Consider the following 15,743-nt stretch of genomic DNA (forward strand, 5'->3'; position numbering starts at 1 on the left):
TTGCGAACGTGATCCGTGTGGGATGCATGTTCACAACCCGCAGCATTGCGATTCGGTGCTTCCGCGCATGCACAAAGCATGATTTAGCGTTTCTGCGCATGCGCGACTGCCAACACCCGGAAGTAACCCGTTCTGGTACTTCCGGGTTTCGGCAGTCCGCAACCCCAAAAAATGCAACCTGAAGCGGACGCAACATGAAGTAAAAGGTAAAGGTAAAGGGACCCCTGACCATTAGGTCCAGTCATGGCCGGCTATGGGGTTGCGGCACTCATCTTGCTTTATTGGCCGTACAGCTTCTGGGTCATGTGGCCAGCATGACTAAGCCGCTTCTGGCGAACCAGAGCAGCGCACGGAAACGGCATTTACCTTCCCGCTGGAGTGGTACCTATTTATCTACTTGCACTTTGACGTGCTTTTGAACTGCTAGGTTGGCAGGAGCAGGGACTGAGCAACGGGAGCTCACCCTGTCGCGGGATTCGAACCGCCGACCTTCTGATCGGCCGACCTTCTGATCGGCAAGCCTTAGGCTCTGTGGTTTAACCCACAGCGCCAAGCATACTAACCCTGTTTCTGCTGTAACAGGTGGCCCCAGAGACTCGGGCAGTCATCAACTGGATGCAGCGCTACCCTTTCATGCTCAGCGCCAACCTGCACGGAGGGGAGCTGGTGGTCACCTACCCCTTTGACATGACGCGCACCTACTGGAAGGCCCAGGAGCTGACGCCCACAGCTGACGACGCCGTCTTCCGGTGGCTGGCAACAGTCTACGCCACCTCCAACTTGGCCATGGTGAACGACGACCGGCGCCTCTGCCACTACGATGACTTCATGAGGGAAGGCAACATCATCAACGGGGCGAACTGGCACACGGTGCCTGGAAGTGAGTGGATTGGGGGCGGGGATCCCACATGTTATCTCAGAACCCCACTGTCCCCAGTGGGATGGGATTGTTTGTGGACACCAGTGTGCCATATTTCAGTTAATGCTTCCTTATACTTCCATATTGCCAAACTAACAGGGAGGATAAGAGGAGATGTGGTACAAAAAGTGAATAAGGAGTGGGCTATCTTTATGGGATACAGCAAAATTTATGTGGGAAAAGTAGAATTTCTTACAGATATTGAGTGAATCCAGAAAATGATTAAAGTGAAATAATAATAATAATAATAATAATAATAATAATAATAATAATAATTTATTTATACCCCGCCCATCTGGCTGGGCTTCCCCAGCCACTTTGGGCGGCTTCCAAAAAATATTAAAATACTGTAATACATCAAACATTAAAAGCTTCCCTAAACAGGGCTACCTTCAGATGTCTTCTAAAAGTCTGGTAGTTGTTGTTCTCTTTGACATCTGGTGGGAGGGGGTTCCACAGGGCAGGTGCCACTACCGAGAAGGCCCTCTGCCTGGTTCCCTGTAACTTGGCTTCTCGCAGTGAGGGAACTGCCAGAAGGCTCTCGGAGCTGGACCTCAGTGTCCAGGTAGAACGATGGGGGTGGAGACGCTCCTTCAGGTATACTGGACTGAGGCCGTTTAGGGCTTTAAATGTCAGCACCAACACTTTGAAAGGAGAGTAAAGTCAATATAGAAGAAGAGATTAAAGAAATAATGAAATTTGTTTAAGCTAGTTGGAAAAATAAAGTAGCGTAACAAGAACGGCTGGAAGTCAAGTCACTTGATGGGTTTCCGTGAAGGGTAGGTGTGTAGGTATGTTGAGATGTACAGTATAGGTAGGTATTATATAGAGTAATGTGGGTATATTTTATGTTATGAAAATAAGGTAGTGTGTTGTGTATGTGTATTGTTTAAATGTATATGTATGTGTCAGGGGTTCAGGAGCAGAGGCAAGGGCAAGGGAGGAAACAGAGAGCGAGGGGGAGGAGGCAGAAGAAAGGATGAGTGATGACGACGACCCGAGATCTCCGAGTCTTTCCAGTGAATCAGAAGATTCACAGAAAGGAGCACCAGTGGCCAGGGCAAGGGGGGAGCCTAGGGGGACACCCCAGGAAGAAGGGTCCAGAGAGGGTTCAGAGGGGAGCAGTTGGAAATCGGGACCAGCGTCACCAACAGAGAGCAGGGGAGAGGAAGGGCGTCAGGTATCAAGCGCTGGCAGCTCACAACAGGAGGGAGGCCACGAGTCAGGAGTGGCCACACCTCCATCGGGGAGCGAAGAAACGGTCAGAAGGAAAGTGGAAGGTTGGGCGCGCGCGCCAAGTTCAAATGCACAGGAAGGTGGCGCAGTAAGCAGCCCGGAAAGGGAGCCAGGTCCTAAAGCCCGGCGCAAGGAGGCAGGAGGGTCCGGAGGGTCGGCGTCAGAAGAATCCAGGAAGGAAGAGACCCAGGGGGGCAGAGGGACCCAGAGAAGAACAGTCAGGCGGAAAAGGTGGAGTAAGGCTAGGATATTAAGTTGGTGTACAAGGGGCGGAGACTCAGACGGAGCTTCGCCGGTCTAACCCATAAGACGTAGAGTTGCACGCAGCAGCCGGAGAATGGAAACTGTAACTCAATAAAGACTTTTACAAAGTGATTGCTGGCTAGCGTGATCCTCTGTGAGCTAGGATCTGGAAGCAGCCCTGACAGTATGTGTTTTATATGTTAGTAAAGTAAAAATTAAAAAAGCCCTCTGGCCTTGCATCTTTCCACCTGCAGGTATGAACGACTTCAGTTACCTTCACACCAACTGCTTTGAGATCACCATCGAATTGTCCTGTGACAAGTTCCCACACGAGTCGGAGCTGCCCCGGGAATGGGAGAACAACAAGGAGTCCTTGCTGGTCTACATGGAGCAGGTAAGAAGAAGGCGTCTCCCACAGGGGAAGGCAGGACCAGGTGGCGCCCCATTGATTTCTTTATTTGTGCTTTGCTGCTAGGCACATGGGTTACTCAGTCTCAAAGGCCAGGTCCTTTCAGTAGATGTGGTGTTAACCAGGCGTCTCGTTACAGACCCGAAGGGGCATCAAAGGCATCGTCCGAGACAAAGACACGGAGCAGGGCATCGCGGACGCCATCATTTCGGTGGATGGCATCAACCATGATATTCGGACAGGTACAGTTCACATCTGAAGGCAGATCCACCCAAATCTCACTCTATGAAACATCACGAGGAAAAACAATCTCTCAAAGGACCTGTTGATGGCATTTTACCATTGTACTGTGGAGAGTGTATTAACTTATGGTCTGTGTGTGTGGTTTGGGAGCTGCACGGCCAGGGAAAAAAACAATGCTGTCCAGGGTTGGAGAGAATAACTGGGTGCACTCTTCCCACCTTGGATCAAATCTATGCTTCCAGGTGCCATAAGAAAGCTGCAGAGTGCACCCAATAGTGCGCACCCCGGAAATGATCTCTTTCAGCTTCTGCCTTCTGGAAGAAGGTCCAGGGTTATAAAGACTAGGACTAGCCGCCTGAGAAACAGTTTCTATCCAAATGCAATTCTGGTTTTAAATGCAGTATAAGGAGTCTCTGTGGGAGTATATTGTATTTTAAAATGGGGTTTCAGAGTTTTTAGGGGTTTTTGAATGTCTTATGTAGGTGTAGTGGGTATGGGGTTGCTCGTGCGTAAGTTGCCGCCTCTCCTGGCTATGTTGCCTAGTTAAACCTTTCTGTCTGGACAGCCCTTCAATTCGTGGCTGCCTCAGTCGCTAGCAGAATCCGTCAGTGGGCGTTTCTTAAATCTTTTCCAACATAAAAGTTGTTTCACACCCAGTCTCCTCCTACTCTCTCTGCGCGGAAGTCTTCTGCGCAGGGTGGGCGTGGGTAGTGGAGGACCCGTGCTCTCCCCGCTGGTGTCCGGTGAAGAGTCCTGGAGCCCTCTCGCCGATTCCCCCATCAGCCCCTCTATATCCCTGGTGTTGCGCTGATTTGCTTCCCCATCTGCGGAGCTGCCTCTCTCCCTGCTGGGCCCTTCTCCAGCATCATTTGAGAGCCTTCCCTCCGCCTCTAGCTCCGATGTCAGTTCCCTGACAGTAGGTTTTTCAATTTCATTGTTCTGTATGGGACAATGACAATAAAGATATCATATCGTATAGTAAAACATCCTTTGAAACCCGCACTTAGCTGAAATGTGCCATGCAACCTCTCCAACCAAAGGATGCTTACATAAATGCAAGTGGCAGAAGAAAGTGTGCAAAAAAATGAGTACATTAGTGAAATGAGCATACAAAAATGTGCAACATTACAAGAAACTGCTTTCAAAAAGGTGCACGTTAGTCAAAACTGCGAAGAAGAAGAAGAAGAAGAAGAAGAAGAAGAAGAAGAAGAAGAAGAAGAAGAAGAGTAGTTTGGATTTGATATCCCGCTTTATCACTACCTTAGGGAGTCTCAAAGCGGCTAACAATCTCCTTTTCCCTTCCTCCCCCACAACAAACACTCTGTGAGGTGAGTGGGGCTGAGAGACTTCAGAGAAGTGTGACTGGCCCAAGGTCACCCAGCAGCTGCATGTGGAGGAATTGAACGCGGTTCCCCAGATTACGAGACTACCGCTCTTAATCACTACACCACACTGGCTCTCAAATGCTCTTATTGGGAAAAATTTGCATTGAAATGCGCAAGAATTTCCACGATTTAAAAAATTTGCAAATCGCTGCAGAAATGTGGAGAACAGAATCTAAAATGGGGGGCAGGGGGAGGGATGAGAAAATGAGAGGACCAAAACTGATGGATTCCTTGGTGAAGGGCTGTAGCTGTGGTAGAGCACCTGGTTGGCATTCCGAAGGTTCAATCCTCAACAGCATCTCCAACTAGGGCAGGAAATGTCCTTGGCCTGAAACCTTGGAGAGCTGCTGCCAGTCAGTGCAGACTGTACTGAGCTGAATGGAGCAAAGGTCTGGTTCAGGGGGTCTCTTCCAGCTCTAAAATTCAATGGTGAGTTGGCTTCCTATGTTCCTTCCAGCTCTAGTTGCATATCAAGGTTCGAGAGCTGGACTCCCTTAGGGTGTTCCAAGCAGTCAAATGAAATAGTATTAAATGGCTTTTGCAGAAATGTGCAATTAATTGTTACTCTTTTGAATTTTATTGTGCTATTATCTTCTTTAGTGGGTCGTGCAAACTGCTATTCTGGATAATGCTTCTCATGCGGTGGTGTCCAAACTTTTTTCAAAGAGGGCCAGATTTGATGAAGTGAAGGGCCGTGAGGGCCAACCAAAGCTTTTTTTGTTGAGCTTTTTTTTAGGATTGAAGTTGTTGAGGGCTTTTTTAGGATTTTACTACAGGAAATAAATTGTCGCAGGGGCAAGATAAAACCGACCAGGTTAGGCCCCTGAAATGGACTTTGGTCATGCCTTGGCCAGTGAGGAAATGTTGAGGATAGTAGGAGAAGATATATTGATTAAATACTATCCTTCCTCACTCACAGTAGAGAGCTTGTAGCAGGGCAGATGCCTTTGCACATTGCTGGGAGCTAGTTGATGGATTCCTGAGAATCATTTGAGTTAAGCAATGCAGTTTGATTTGTCCAGATTGGCTTGTTTCTGGTCAATCCCCTTTAAAGGTAAAGGGACCCCTGACCATTAGGTCCAGTCGTGGCCGACTCTGGGGTTGCGGCACTCATCTCGCTTTACTGGCCGAGGGAGCCGGTGTACAGCTTCCGGGTCATGTGGCTAGCATGACTAAGCCACTTCTGGCGAACCAGAGCAGTGCACGGAAACGCCGTTTACCTTCCCGCCAGAGCGGTACCTATTTATCTACCTGCACTGGCGTGCTTTCGAACTGCTAGGTTGGCAGGAGCAGGGACCGAGCAACGGGAGCTCACCCCATTGCGGGGATTCGAACCGCCGACCTTCTGATTGGCAAGTCCTAGGCTCTGCGGTTTAACTCACAGCGCCACCCGCGTCCCCTTCAGTTCAATCTTAAAAACAATAATGACACAAGAGTAATGATAAGGTTTATTTACATTCAGTCCTGAAGGCAGGCTTTAGCTTGTAGTTACAGTTACAGAGAAAAGCGTGGGTTCATCCTCTGTGTGCTCCTGGCTGAGAGCCAGCAGACAGCAAAAGGCATCAAGAAGAGATGGGATCAAGAGAGTCAAGAGGAAGATGGCTGCATGACTGGCCCTTTTATAGGGCCTGCCAGGGTCACGCCAATCTATGCGGTCACACACAGAGGGAGGATGCTCCAGACCAGGTGTGACAGGAAGTCCTTCTGGCTGGAGCAACATTCCTCTGTGTGTCCACTCTGGGCAAGCAGGGAATGTTATATTTGACTGCTTCAGTGATGCTACACCCCACAGGGGCACTGGGGGTGAGTTTATGGAAGGGGATGGGGGTTGTCCCAAAAAATTGGGAACCACCGCCTTATCCACCTGAAGCTCAATGCTTCCCTTAACTCCCCTTTTCTTCTCGCCCCATTAGCTTTTGACGGGGACTACTGGCGCCTGCTAAACCCTGGTGAGTACGAGGTCACTGCTGCCGCCGAGGGCTACCATTCCGTCACCCGGAGTTGCCGCGTCTCTTACGAGGACAACCCCACCCTGTGTGAATTCCGCCTGACAAAGACACCCAAGCAACGGCTGAGGGAGATCCTGGCCAAAGGGGGCAAGGTCCCAAAGGATCTCGCCTTGCGCCTTCGCCAGCTGCGGCTGCACAAACTGCGGTCCCAGAAAAGGGCTCAGTGAGGGGGACCCTTTGACTGTCTCCAACCTCTTCCTGGATGGAAAGCTGCTTCTCAGACTCCCATTGCCGCCTTCTTCTGATCTTAGTGGATTCTTTCTTAAGCCTGAAGGTTTTGAGTTTCTAGACACAGACCTCCGTGCCGTTGGCCTTCAAACTATCTTGTGATTTCTGGCATTTGGGGAAATTAGATATAAATCAGCTCCAGAATTTGTTCCCAGCCCCTCAAGCAATCGTGACAATATTATCATCGTCATCATTGTTTCGGCACAATGTTTGCCATCTTGGCACTCATCAAGCTCTGTATATTTTTAAGTTCTACTTATTATGAACATGTCAGAAATGGTGCTGAATTTCTAAAGCAACATCTTTTGGTTTAAGCGCACCTGTGCATGCCTCTCCCGGAAGCCGTTCCCTTTAAGCTGAGATGTGCAGAGGCTGGTTGCAGCCATTCAGCGCTCTGCTCATGTACAAAGAAACACTCATTCCTCATTCCTTCACATGTCCCAGGATCAAACCCTGACACTGAAAAAAATGGTTCTGGCTGAGTCCTGAAGTCACATGAAATCCCGGTTCAAAGCAATGCCATCTGCCCAGAGGCAAGCAAGTCCGTTTTTCCTTCCTCTTGATTATCAGCCAATATTTAGTGTATGAATTGAGTTACCGAAGGACTAACCTGCATGTGGATTTTCCGTGATTTGTCTGGAGTTGGTGTCAGTTGAAGGAAAGCTGAACATAGGGGTGGGGATAAATCCCATCAATAGGGCCAGAACTTTAGAGGGCTGCTGTCCCTTTATGATGGACATGGAGGAAGCCAGGCCATTAGCTGTGGCTTCTTCCATGACTGCAGCATTCTTCTGGGTAAAGCCTCACCTATCCCAGGAAAGAAAACTTCCTTCCATAGAACTCTTAAAAGGGCAGGAACACTCTCAAGGACTGACAAGCTAGTCAAGGGATCCAAAAACGGCAAGCAAGAGAAAACCCCACAAGGACACCCCTTAATAAAATGATGAAATCCATCAAGAACATCCCTGAACTCAGGAATGGGGAACCTCCTCATGTTACTGCACTACAACTCCCATCATCCCTGGTCATTGGCTCTGCTTCCTGGGGCTGATGGGAGTTGTGGTTCATCAATGTCTGGAGCGCCAAAGGTTCACCACACTGGTGCTAACAAAATGGTTTCTTGACATCCCAGAGCCACAATAAATAAATGTTGCTATCTGGGCTCCTAGCTTCTAAGTTCAGTGGGTGCCTTGCTGCTGAGGGCGTTGTCTTCATTCTAAGGACCAGATTCACACAAACAGTGCTGGCTTCCCTTCAAGAACAGCCTTCCTCAACCTTGTTGCCTTCCAGATGTTTTGGGTTGCAACTCCCACCATCCCTGAACTTTGGGAAGAAGATGGGAGCTGGAGTATGGAGGGCACTAAGTTGGGGAAAGCTGACATAGGTAATCAAGACTGAAGAACCGCCAGCCCCAAAATTTCTTCTTCTTCTTTTGCGATCACTCGTAGCCGAGTAAGAGAGCCAGTGTGTTGTAGTGGGTAAGAGCGGTGGACTCGTAATCTGGTGAACTGGGTTCGATTCCCTGCTCTTCCACATGCAGCTGCTGGGTGACCTTTGGCTAGTCACACTTCTCTGAAGTTTCTCAGCCTCACTCACCTCACAGAGTGTTTGTTGTGGGGGAGGAAGGGAAAAGGAGATTGTTAGCCGCTTTGAGACTCCCTAGGGTAGTGATAAAGCGGGGTATCAAATCCAAACTCTTCTTCTTCTTCTTGTCTTCCATAAACACGGTTTTAACAATGAGTCTGTAAGTGACTGTGGAGGCCAATTCTGGATCCACACATCCTTCCACAGTGGGGATGTAGGTTTCCGGGCAGGAGTTGATCACGGTGTGGATTTGCCAAGCATGCTTTCCTCTTACCATGTTTCTCCCTTGCATCCCGAGTTCGAGTGTCTTCAAAGCCCAGTTGGTAGAGCATGAGACCCTTAATCTCAGGTCATGGGTTCGAGACTCATGTTCGACCCCCATTTCAGGGGGTTGGACTAGATGACTCTAATGGTCCCTTCCAATTCTATCATTCTATGTTTCGAAACAGAGACCACCGAGCCTTCCGACTCATCTCTGCTCAGCAACTCAGTTGGGCAACCCTTGAAAATGGCGGCCCCCATAGGCAAAGTTAGGGAAGTGAGGGATGCGGGCAGGTTGTGCCTTGAACAATGGATATTTCTCCCTGAGAATTTTCTCTATCACCCAAATCATTTTCTTGCATACAAGGGCTGCAGATGGATGGGTATTTCCTCAACACCCAGGCAAACCAATGGCATGTGACGCTGGCTCTGACAGGCAGGCCCTGACCAGAACATGCTGTGGTCCATAGCCTTGGTTTCCCCAGGCTGGTGTGTGGGTGGGTGGTTGTCCTTGCCTCGCAGGGGCATTTGGGAAAGTGGAGCCTCACTTTGAGAGAACTGTTTAAAACGAAAATGCTGGCATTGACATGCCCTTGCGAGTCAAGTGGCATTCCGACAGAGCGTTACCAAATAAACCTTTTGCTATTTAACCTTCCAAAGCCTGCCTCTTGTGGAGTTGCTTCTCTGCTTAAAGGTAAAGGTAAAGGTACCCCTGCCCGAACGGGCCAGTTTTGACAGACTCTGGGGTTTGTGCGCCCATCTCACATCTATTGGCCGGGGGCCAGCGCTGTCCGCAGACACTTCCGGGTCACGTGGCCAGCGTGACAACGCTGCTCTGGCGAGCCAGAGCCGCACACGGAACGCCGTTTACCTTCCCGCTGGTAAGCGGTACCTATTTATCTACTTGCCCCCGGGGGTGCTTTCGAACTGCTAGGTGGGCAGGCGCTGGGACCGAGCAGCGGGAGCGCACCCCGCCGCGGGGATTCGAACCGCCGACCTGTCGATCGGCAAGCCCTAGGCGCTGAGGCTTTAGTCCACAGCGCCACCCGCGTCCCGCTTCTCTGCTTACTTTCTCTTTAAACAACAGCCTTGCTGCGTCTGCCAAAGTTGATTGATCAGGCCTGAGACACGCAGTGCAGGATCTTTTCTTTGCATAAGTGAATACAAGAATAACCCCAATGCACACACACAAACCAAGGATGGGGGATATTCACACATGCAAGTGACTCAGGCTAGGGATCCTTACAGCAAGCAAAACTGGGGGAAATGTGATGCCTGACACAAGGAAGAGCCTGTGGGGATTCCTGCTGCTTACCGTAAGTCTTCTCCAAACTGCAATCCTTTCTCCAAGCTGTCATTTTTTTCCGCAGTTGGTCTTCTCAACATTTGGCTCCCCCCCCCCTTTTTTTTCTTTTTCTTTTAAAAGCAGAATAAAAGCAACTTAAGTAACGGACATAAAAACTTCCTAATGTCTCAACAAATGAAACTGACCTGTAAAAAATGTTACTTGGAGGGGGGGGGAAATGAGAGAGAGACATTGCACATACAGTACTTTTGTAAACCAAGAATATCTTTAATAAAAATACATTTAGAAAACAACAAACAACAACAACAAGGACTTCTAAGAGCACTTTGAATGGGGAGAGAGCGGACTACAGAAATGACCGGATATTTCAAAGAGCAGCGATGCAAATAATAGTTTATACCATGGTCTCCTCCTGCGCTGGTCTACTCAGATGTAAAGCGGCCAAGTTCAGGTAAGGGTGCCCAGGGCTGCCCTTAAGGTAGGGCTTGAAGAAGATGGTGTTTTGGCCTCACAAGAAAGGTTTTAAGGGTGACAGGTGAGTAGAGGGGAAAGAGGGAGCTCTTCATCCCACTATATGCCCTGCTAAATCAACACCTGAGTAAAACCTTCCTCCTTCTTGGAGCAGATGAATGTTGAGATGAATGGGACACCGAGCTCGCCATGGCTGTGTAGCCTTTCTAGGCCCTTTAAACCATGGGTAGGAAAAATGTTGCACCCGAGCAGAGACAAAAGGAGCCAAACGACACCAAGGGGTTAAATCCAGAGAAAGAGTTTTGACCCGGGTGGGCAGAGGAGCAAGTGTGATAAGTCACAAAACAAGCACGAAGTTCACAGCCATTGCACATAGTTTTTATATCCCCTTCCAGCTCCCTCCCCCTTCTTCAAGAGTCCTGCCCATGAGTTCCTCTGAGCATAAACAGAAAGCTTCTGTCTTGGGACCATTTTTGGACCCTTCCCAGAAAGGGGGTGAGAGGGTTTCAGTGTGTTCCAGTTGTTTCATTCTTGTGCTTTGGCATGGTTCCCGGACAGAAAGCAAGTTGCAATGTGGTTCTTAGCAAGGCCAAAGGCTCTGAGAAAGGCCTGAGAAGACAGTGGGCTCTGTTCTCTACCTTGTTGCAATCTTTTTTAGATACAGCAAGCGGTGGAATGCTTAGCTAATGCTTTTTGTCTTAGAGGAAAATGCAGTTTTAAAATGCTTAAGGCGAGGCCTGGCTGGGGGGGAATTCACAAACAGTTTTTAGGGTTTTTTGGGGGGAACCCTAACTGTTCCCCTTCAGCTGCGGCTCAAAGTCCACTAGGTTCTATAGGTCTACTCTGGAGTCATGGCTTTCCTGCCAAGGCACTTAAATAGATTTTGTGTGCGCACAAACACACTTCATTCACACAACACACACACACACACAGAGAGAGATATGTGCTGCATGTTCAGCTTGCTTTCAATCCTGTATTTATATATATATATATGCTTTCGTAGATTTTCACGGGTACAGGAATGAAGGTTTTGGTGTCTTCGGGTGTCTTCCCGTGTAAGAGTCGGGGTGTCTGTGCGACGTTTCGACGAGGTCTCACTCGTCATCTTCAGGCTGGTGCTTTCGGCTTCTTGTTACTGGAACAGAGCAGAATCTGGTGTTTGAGTTCCTATAAATACTGTTGAGGGGTGTGGTGTATAGCCTCCAACGTTCTGGGCAGAGAGGAAGTTCCTAGATTAGTGTGCCTTTTCTTCTTTTGTTCCTTAATTACTTGAGGGATATCTTGAGTGATTTCATGAGTGATATTCTGAATACCACTGGGTGGGTCATTAAGTGTAGATTAGTTGCTAAAGCTTTCGTGTCTTGACCTCTTGAGCTTGTGAAGAGTTTTTCTGAGAAGATGGCTGTGCTGCATTTAGTTGTGCTCTGGCTTGGCTTCGTGTATAGGGGCGAGCTGTGGTTTTGTGCTTTGTGCCAGCCAGATCTGTGTAGGGATTGCAGGGGGGTGCAGCATCCGGAGGTGCCACTATAGTTTGGCTACTGGATGGAGTCTGTAATATGTCTGTGGAGAGGGTCTGGGTTTGGGTCTGGTGTGGTTGATTGGTGACGGCGTTCTGTGTGCCTCTGGTTCTGGTGTCGGTTTTTGTGGGGAGGGCTAATTTCAACTCTTTTCCAACACATGAAAGAAACAGGACACGAAATTAATTTTGCAGATTCCAAATTGCTCTTTAACATGGAACATCACCACAAGAGAATAATCATGGAAGCCATCGAGATAGAGAAACACCCTCACAACATGAACAAGCGTGACGACACGTCCCGCCTGCCAGACATCTGGAAATTAGCCCTCCCCACAAAAACCGACACCAGAACCAGAGGCACACAGAACGCCGTCACCAATCAACCACACCAGACCCAAACCCAGACCCTCTCCACAGACATATTACAGACTCCATCCAGTAGCCAAACTATAGTGGCACCTCCGGATGCTGCACCCCCCTGCAATCCCTACACAGATCTGGCTGGCACAAAGCACAAAACCACAGCTCGCCCCTATACACGAAGCCAAGCCAGAGCACAACTAAATGCAGCACAGCCATCTTCTCAGAAAAACTCTTCACAAGCTCAAGAGGTCAAGACACGAAAGCTTTAGCAACTAATCTACACTTAATGACCCACCCAGTGGTATTCAGAATATCACTCATGAAATCACTCAAGATATCCCTCAAGTAATTAAGGAACAAAAGAAGAAAAGGCACACTAATCTAGGAACTTCCTCTCTGCCCAGAACGTTGGAGGCTATACACCACACCCCTCAACAGTATTTATAGGAACTCAAACACCAGATTCTGCTCTGTTCCAGTAACAAGAAGCCGAAAGCACCAGCCTGAAGATGACGAGTGAGACCTCGTCGAAACGTCGCACAGACACCCCGACTCTTACACGGGAAGACACCCGAAGACACCAAAACCTGCATTCCTGTACCCGTGAAAATCTACGAAAGCAAATATCTCACCTCTACGGGGAGGAAACCTTCCAGCTGACAAGAACCTACGAGAAACTAGAAATCCGAAGAGCCACCATCTTATGTGATCTCCTGTTCCTACGCAACTGCCGAGACAACAACTTAACTCCCACATGCTTCCAACTTAAATTCCACTCTAAAACCCCAGCTACCGAAAGGATCCTGAAACGAACTGAACTATCCCTAATCAGAAACGAAATACATAAGAAAAGATACCTACTAAACCAAACCAACAAAGATCTGCTCACTCTTCACCTCAAACTATGTAACAAAATCCACCCTGCACTCTGGGACAAATGCAAACAACTAGCCGTCTGGAGAGCTGAAACTGAGACCTCACATAAGACAGACAGACACACCAACAAACTCTACAAACTAGAGAAACGCCAGAAACCCAGCCACCCTCCACAACAACCCATGAAACAAACAGTACATAACATATCAGACAGGATCCTCACCCCAACTGAAACCAAAGTACTCTCCAAAGGTTTCAACTTTGCAGTCGCCCCGAGACGCATCCCCACGGAAAACATCATATGCGGAGTCGAAGCTAGCCTGACCAAAATCGACCCAGATGAAGCCAATAAAATCAGACTTGAAGTCACCAACATCCTCTGCTCCAGCAAACCACCCAGAAGCAATTTACACAAAGAAGAACAGAAAGCACTCACCAACCTGAGGAAAGACAACAACATAATCATTCTCCCAGCAGACAAAGGCAACGCCACTGTTGTGATGAACACATCGGACTACCAAGCAAAACTATCAAATCTACTCCAAGACCCTACCTACCAACCTATAAAAACAGATTCCACCACCTATCTGGAAAAAACCACCAAATCCAAAATAAAAGCCTCTCCTATCAGTGAAGAAATCCAGCTAAGAATCATCCCCAGAGAAAAATCATCCAGATGCCCCAAACTCTACGGTCTCCCCAAGATACACAAAGAAGGAACACCACTCAGACCAATAGTCAGCTCCATAGGCTCACCTCTACAAAATCTCGCTAAATTTCTCGCTAAGCAACTTCAGCCCTATGCAGAATCCATCGCTTCACACGTTACTAACTCCTTCCAGTTCATAGAAACAATAAAGAAGCAATACCTACATCCCGATGACCTACTTGTGAGCTTCGATGTTGTATCTCTCTTCACTCAAGTGCCCATTAATGAAGCCTTGACAGCCATTCAAAACAAATACAACCCCCCCAAATACATCCTGGACCTGACCAACCACTGCCTAACCAACACGTACTTCATCCACAATGGACAAAGATACAAACAGATAGAAGGAGCACCTATGGGATCACCCCTCTCACCGGTCATCGCAAATTTGTACATGGAACACTTTGAAACCAATGCTTTAGACAAGTCAGAACACAAACCCAAACTTTGGCTCAGATATGTTGACGACACCTTTGTAATTTGGCCACACGGGAAAGAAAAACTAGATAGCTTCCTCACACATCTCAACAGCCTACACCCCAAAATACAATTCACTATGGAAATAGAAGACAACAACCAACTCCCCTTTCTTGACGTCCTAATCTACAAAAAACCTGATGGCTCCCTAGGACACACTATCTACCGGAAAAAAACACACACCAACCGCTACTTACATGCACAATCACACCACCACCCTGCACAAATAAACTCCGTAGCCAAGACTCTCATCTCCAGAACCAAACGCCTGGCTGACAAAGACCACTTGACAACTGAGTTACAGAATCTCTCAAATGTGTTAATCGCCAATGGATACCAGAAAAACAGGGTTACGAAGCTAATCCAAAAAGAAACACCCCCCAAAAACCAAGACACAGAAGAAAACAATGGCATGGCCCTCCTTCCTTATATCAAGGGCACTACAGACAAAATCAGCAAAATCCTCCATAAACACAATATCAAAACAGCCTTCTGCACCAACCAAAAAATAGCCAATATCCTCCGAAACCCAAAAGACAAAATCCAGCTGGAAAACCAAGGGGTCTATGAAATACCCTGCAAAGTCTGCCCAGCCACGTACATTGGACAAACAAACAGACGAATAAATGCACGTATCGCAGAACACAAGAATGCCGTCAAAAAAGAAGAAAAAACTTCCTCTCTTTTCCGACACATGAAAGAAACAGGACACGAAATTAATTTTGCAGATTCCAAATTGCTCTTTAACATGGAACATCACCACAAGAGAATAATCATGGAAGCCATCGAGATAGAGAAACACCCTCACAACATGAACAAGCGTGACGACACGTCCCGCCTGCCAGACATCTGGAAATTAGCCCTCCCCACAAAAACCGACACCAGAACCAGAGGCACACAGAACGCCGTCACCAATCAACCACACCAGACCCAAACCCAGACCCTCTCCACAGACATATTACAGACTCCATCCAGTAGCCAAACTATAGTGGCACCTCCGGATGCTGCACCCCCCTGCAATCCCTACACAGATCTGGCTGGCACAAAGCACAAAACCATAGCTCGCCCCTATACACGAAGCCAAGCCAGAGCACAACTAAATGCAGCACAGCCATCTTCTCAGAAAAACTCTTCACAAGCTCAAGAGGTCAAGACACGAAAGCTTTAGCAACTAATCTACACTTAATGACCCACCCAGTGGTATTCAGAATATCACTCATGAAATCACTCAAGATATCCCTCAAGTAATTAAGGAACAAAAGAAGAAAAGGCACACTAATCTAGGAACTTCCTCTCTGCCCAGAACGTTGGAGGCTATACACCACACCCCTCAACAGTATTTATAGGAACTCAAACACCAGATTCTGCTCTGTTCCAGTAACAAGAAGCCGAAAGCACCAGCCTGAAGATGACGAGTGAGACCTCGTCGAAACGTCGCACAGACACCCCGACTCTTACACGGGAAGACACCCGAAGACACCAAAACCTGCATTCCTGTACCCGTG

At 48.1% G+C, this 15,743-nt stretch overlaps 1 protein-coding gene across 1 annotated transcript in view; it reads left to right on the top strand.

Annotated features, from left to right (window-relative positions):
• Positions 1–9,176, top strand: part of CPXM1 (carboxypeptidase X, M14 family member 1) — a 36,118-nt gene extending 26,942 nt beyond the window's left edge. Inside the window, exons 11-14 of the mRNA XM_082236414.1 lie at positions 583–880; positions 2,653–2,792; positions 2,947–3,049; positions 6,349–9,176. Coding sequence (XP_082092540.1) covers positions 583–880; positions 2,653–2,792; positions 2,947–3,049; positions 6,349–6,611 — 804 coding nt within the window. The 3' untranslated portion in view covers positions 6,612–9,176. The remainder of the gene's footprint in view (positions 1–582; positions 881–2,652; positions 2,793–2,946; positions 3,050–6,348) is intronic.
• Positions 9,177–15,743: the final 6,567 nt, after the last annotated feature.

Source organism: Podarcis vaucheri (assembly GCF_965113315.1).
Source record: "Podarcis vaucheri genome assembly, chromosome: 9".
NCBI lineage: Eukaryota > Metazoa > Chordata > Lepidosauria > Squamata > Lacertidae > Podarcis > Podarcis vaucheri.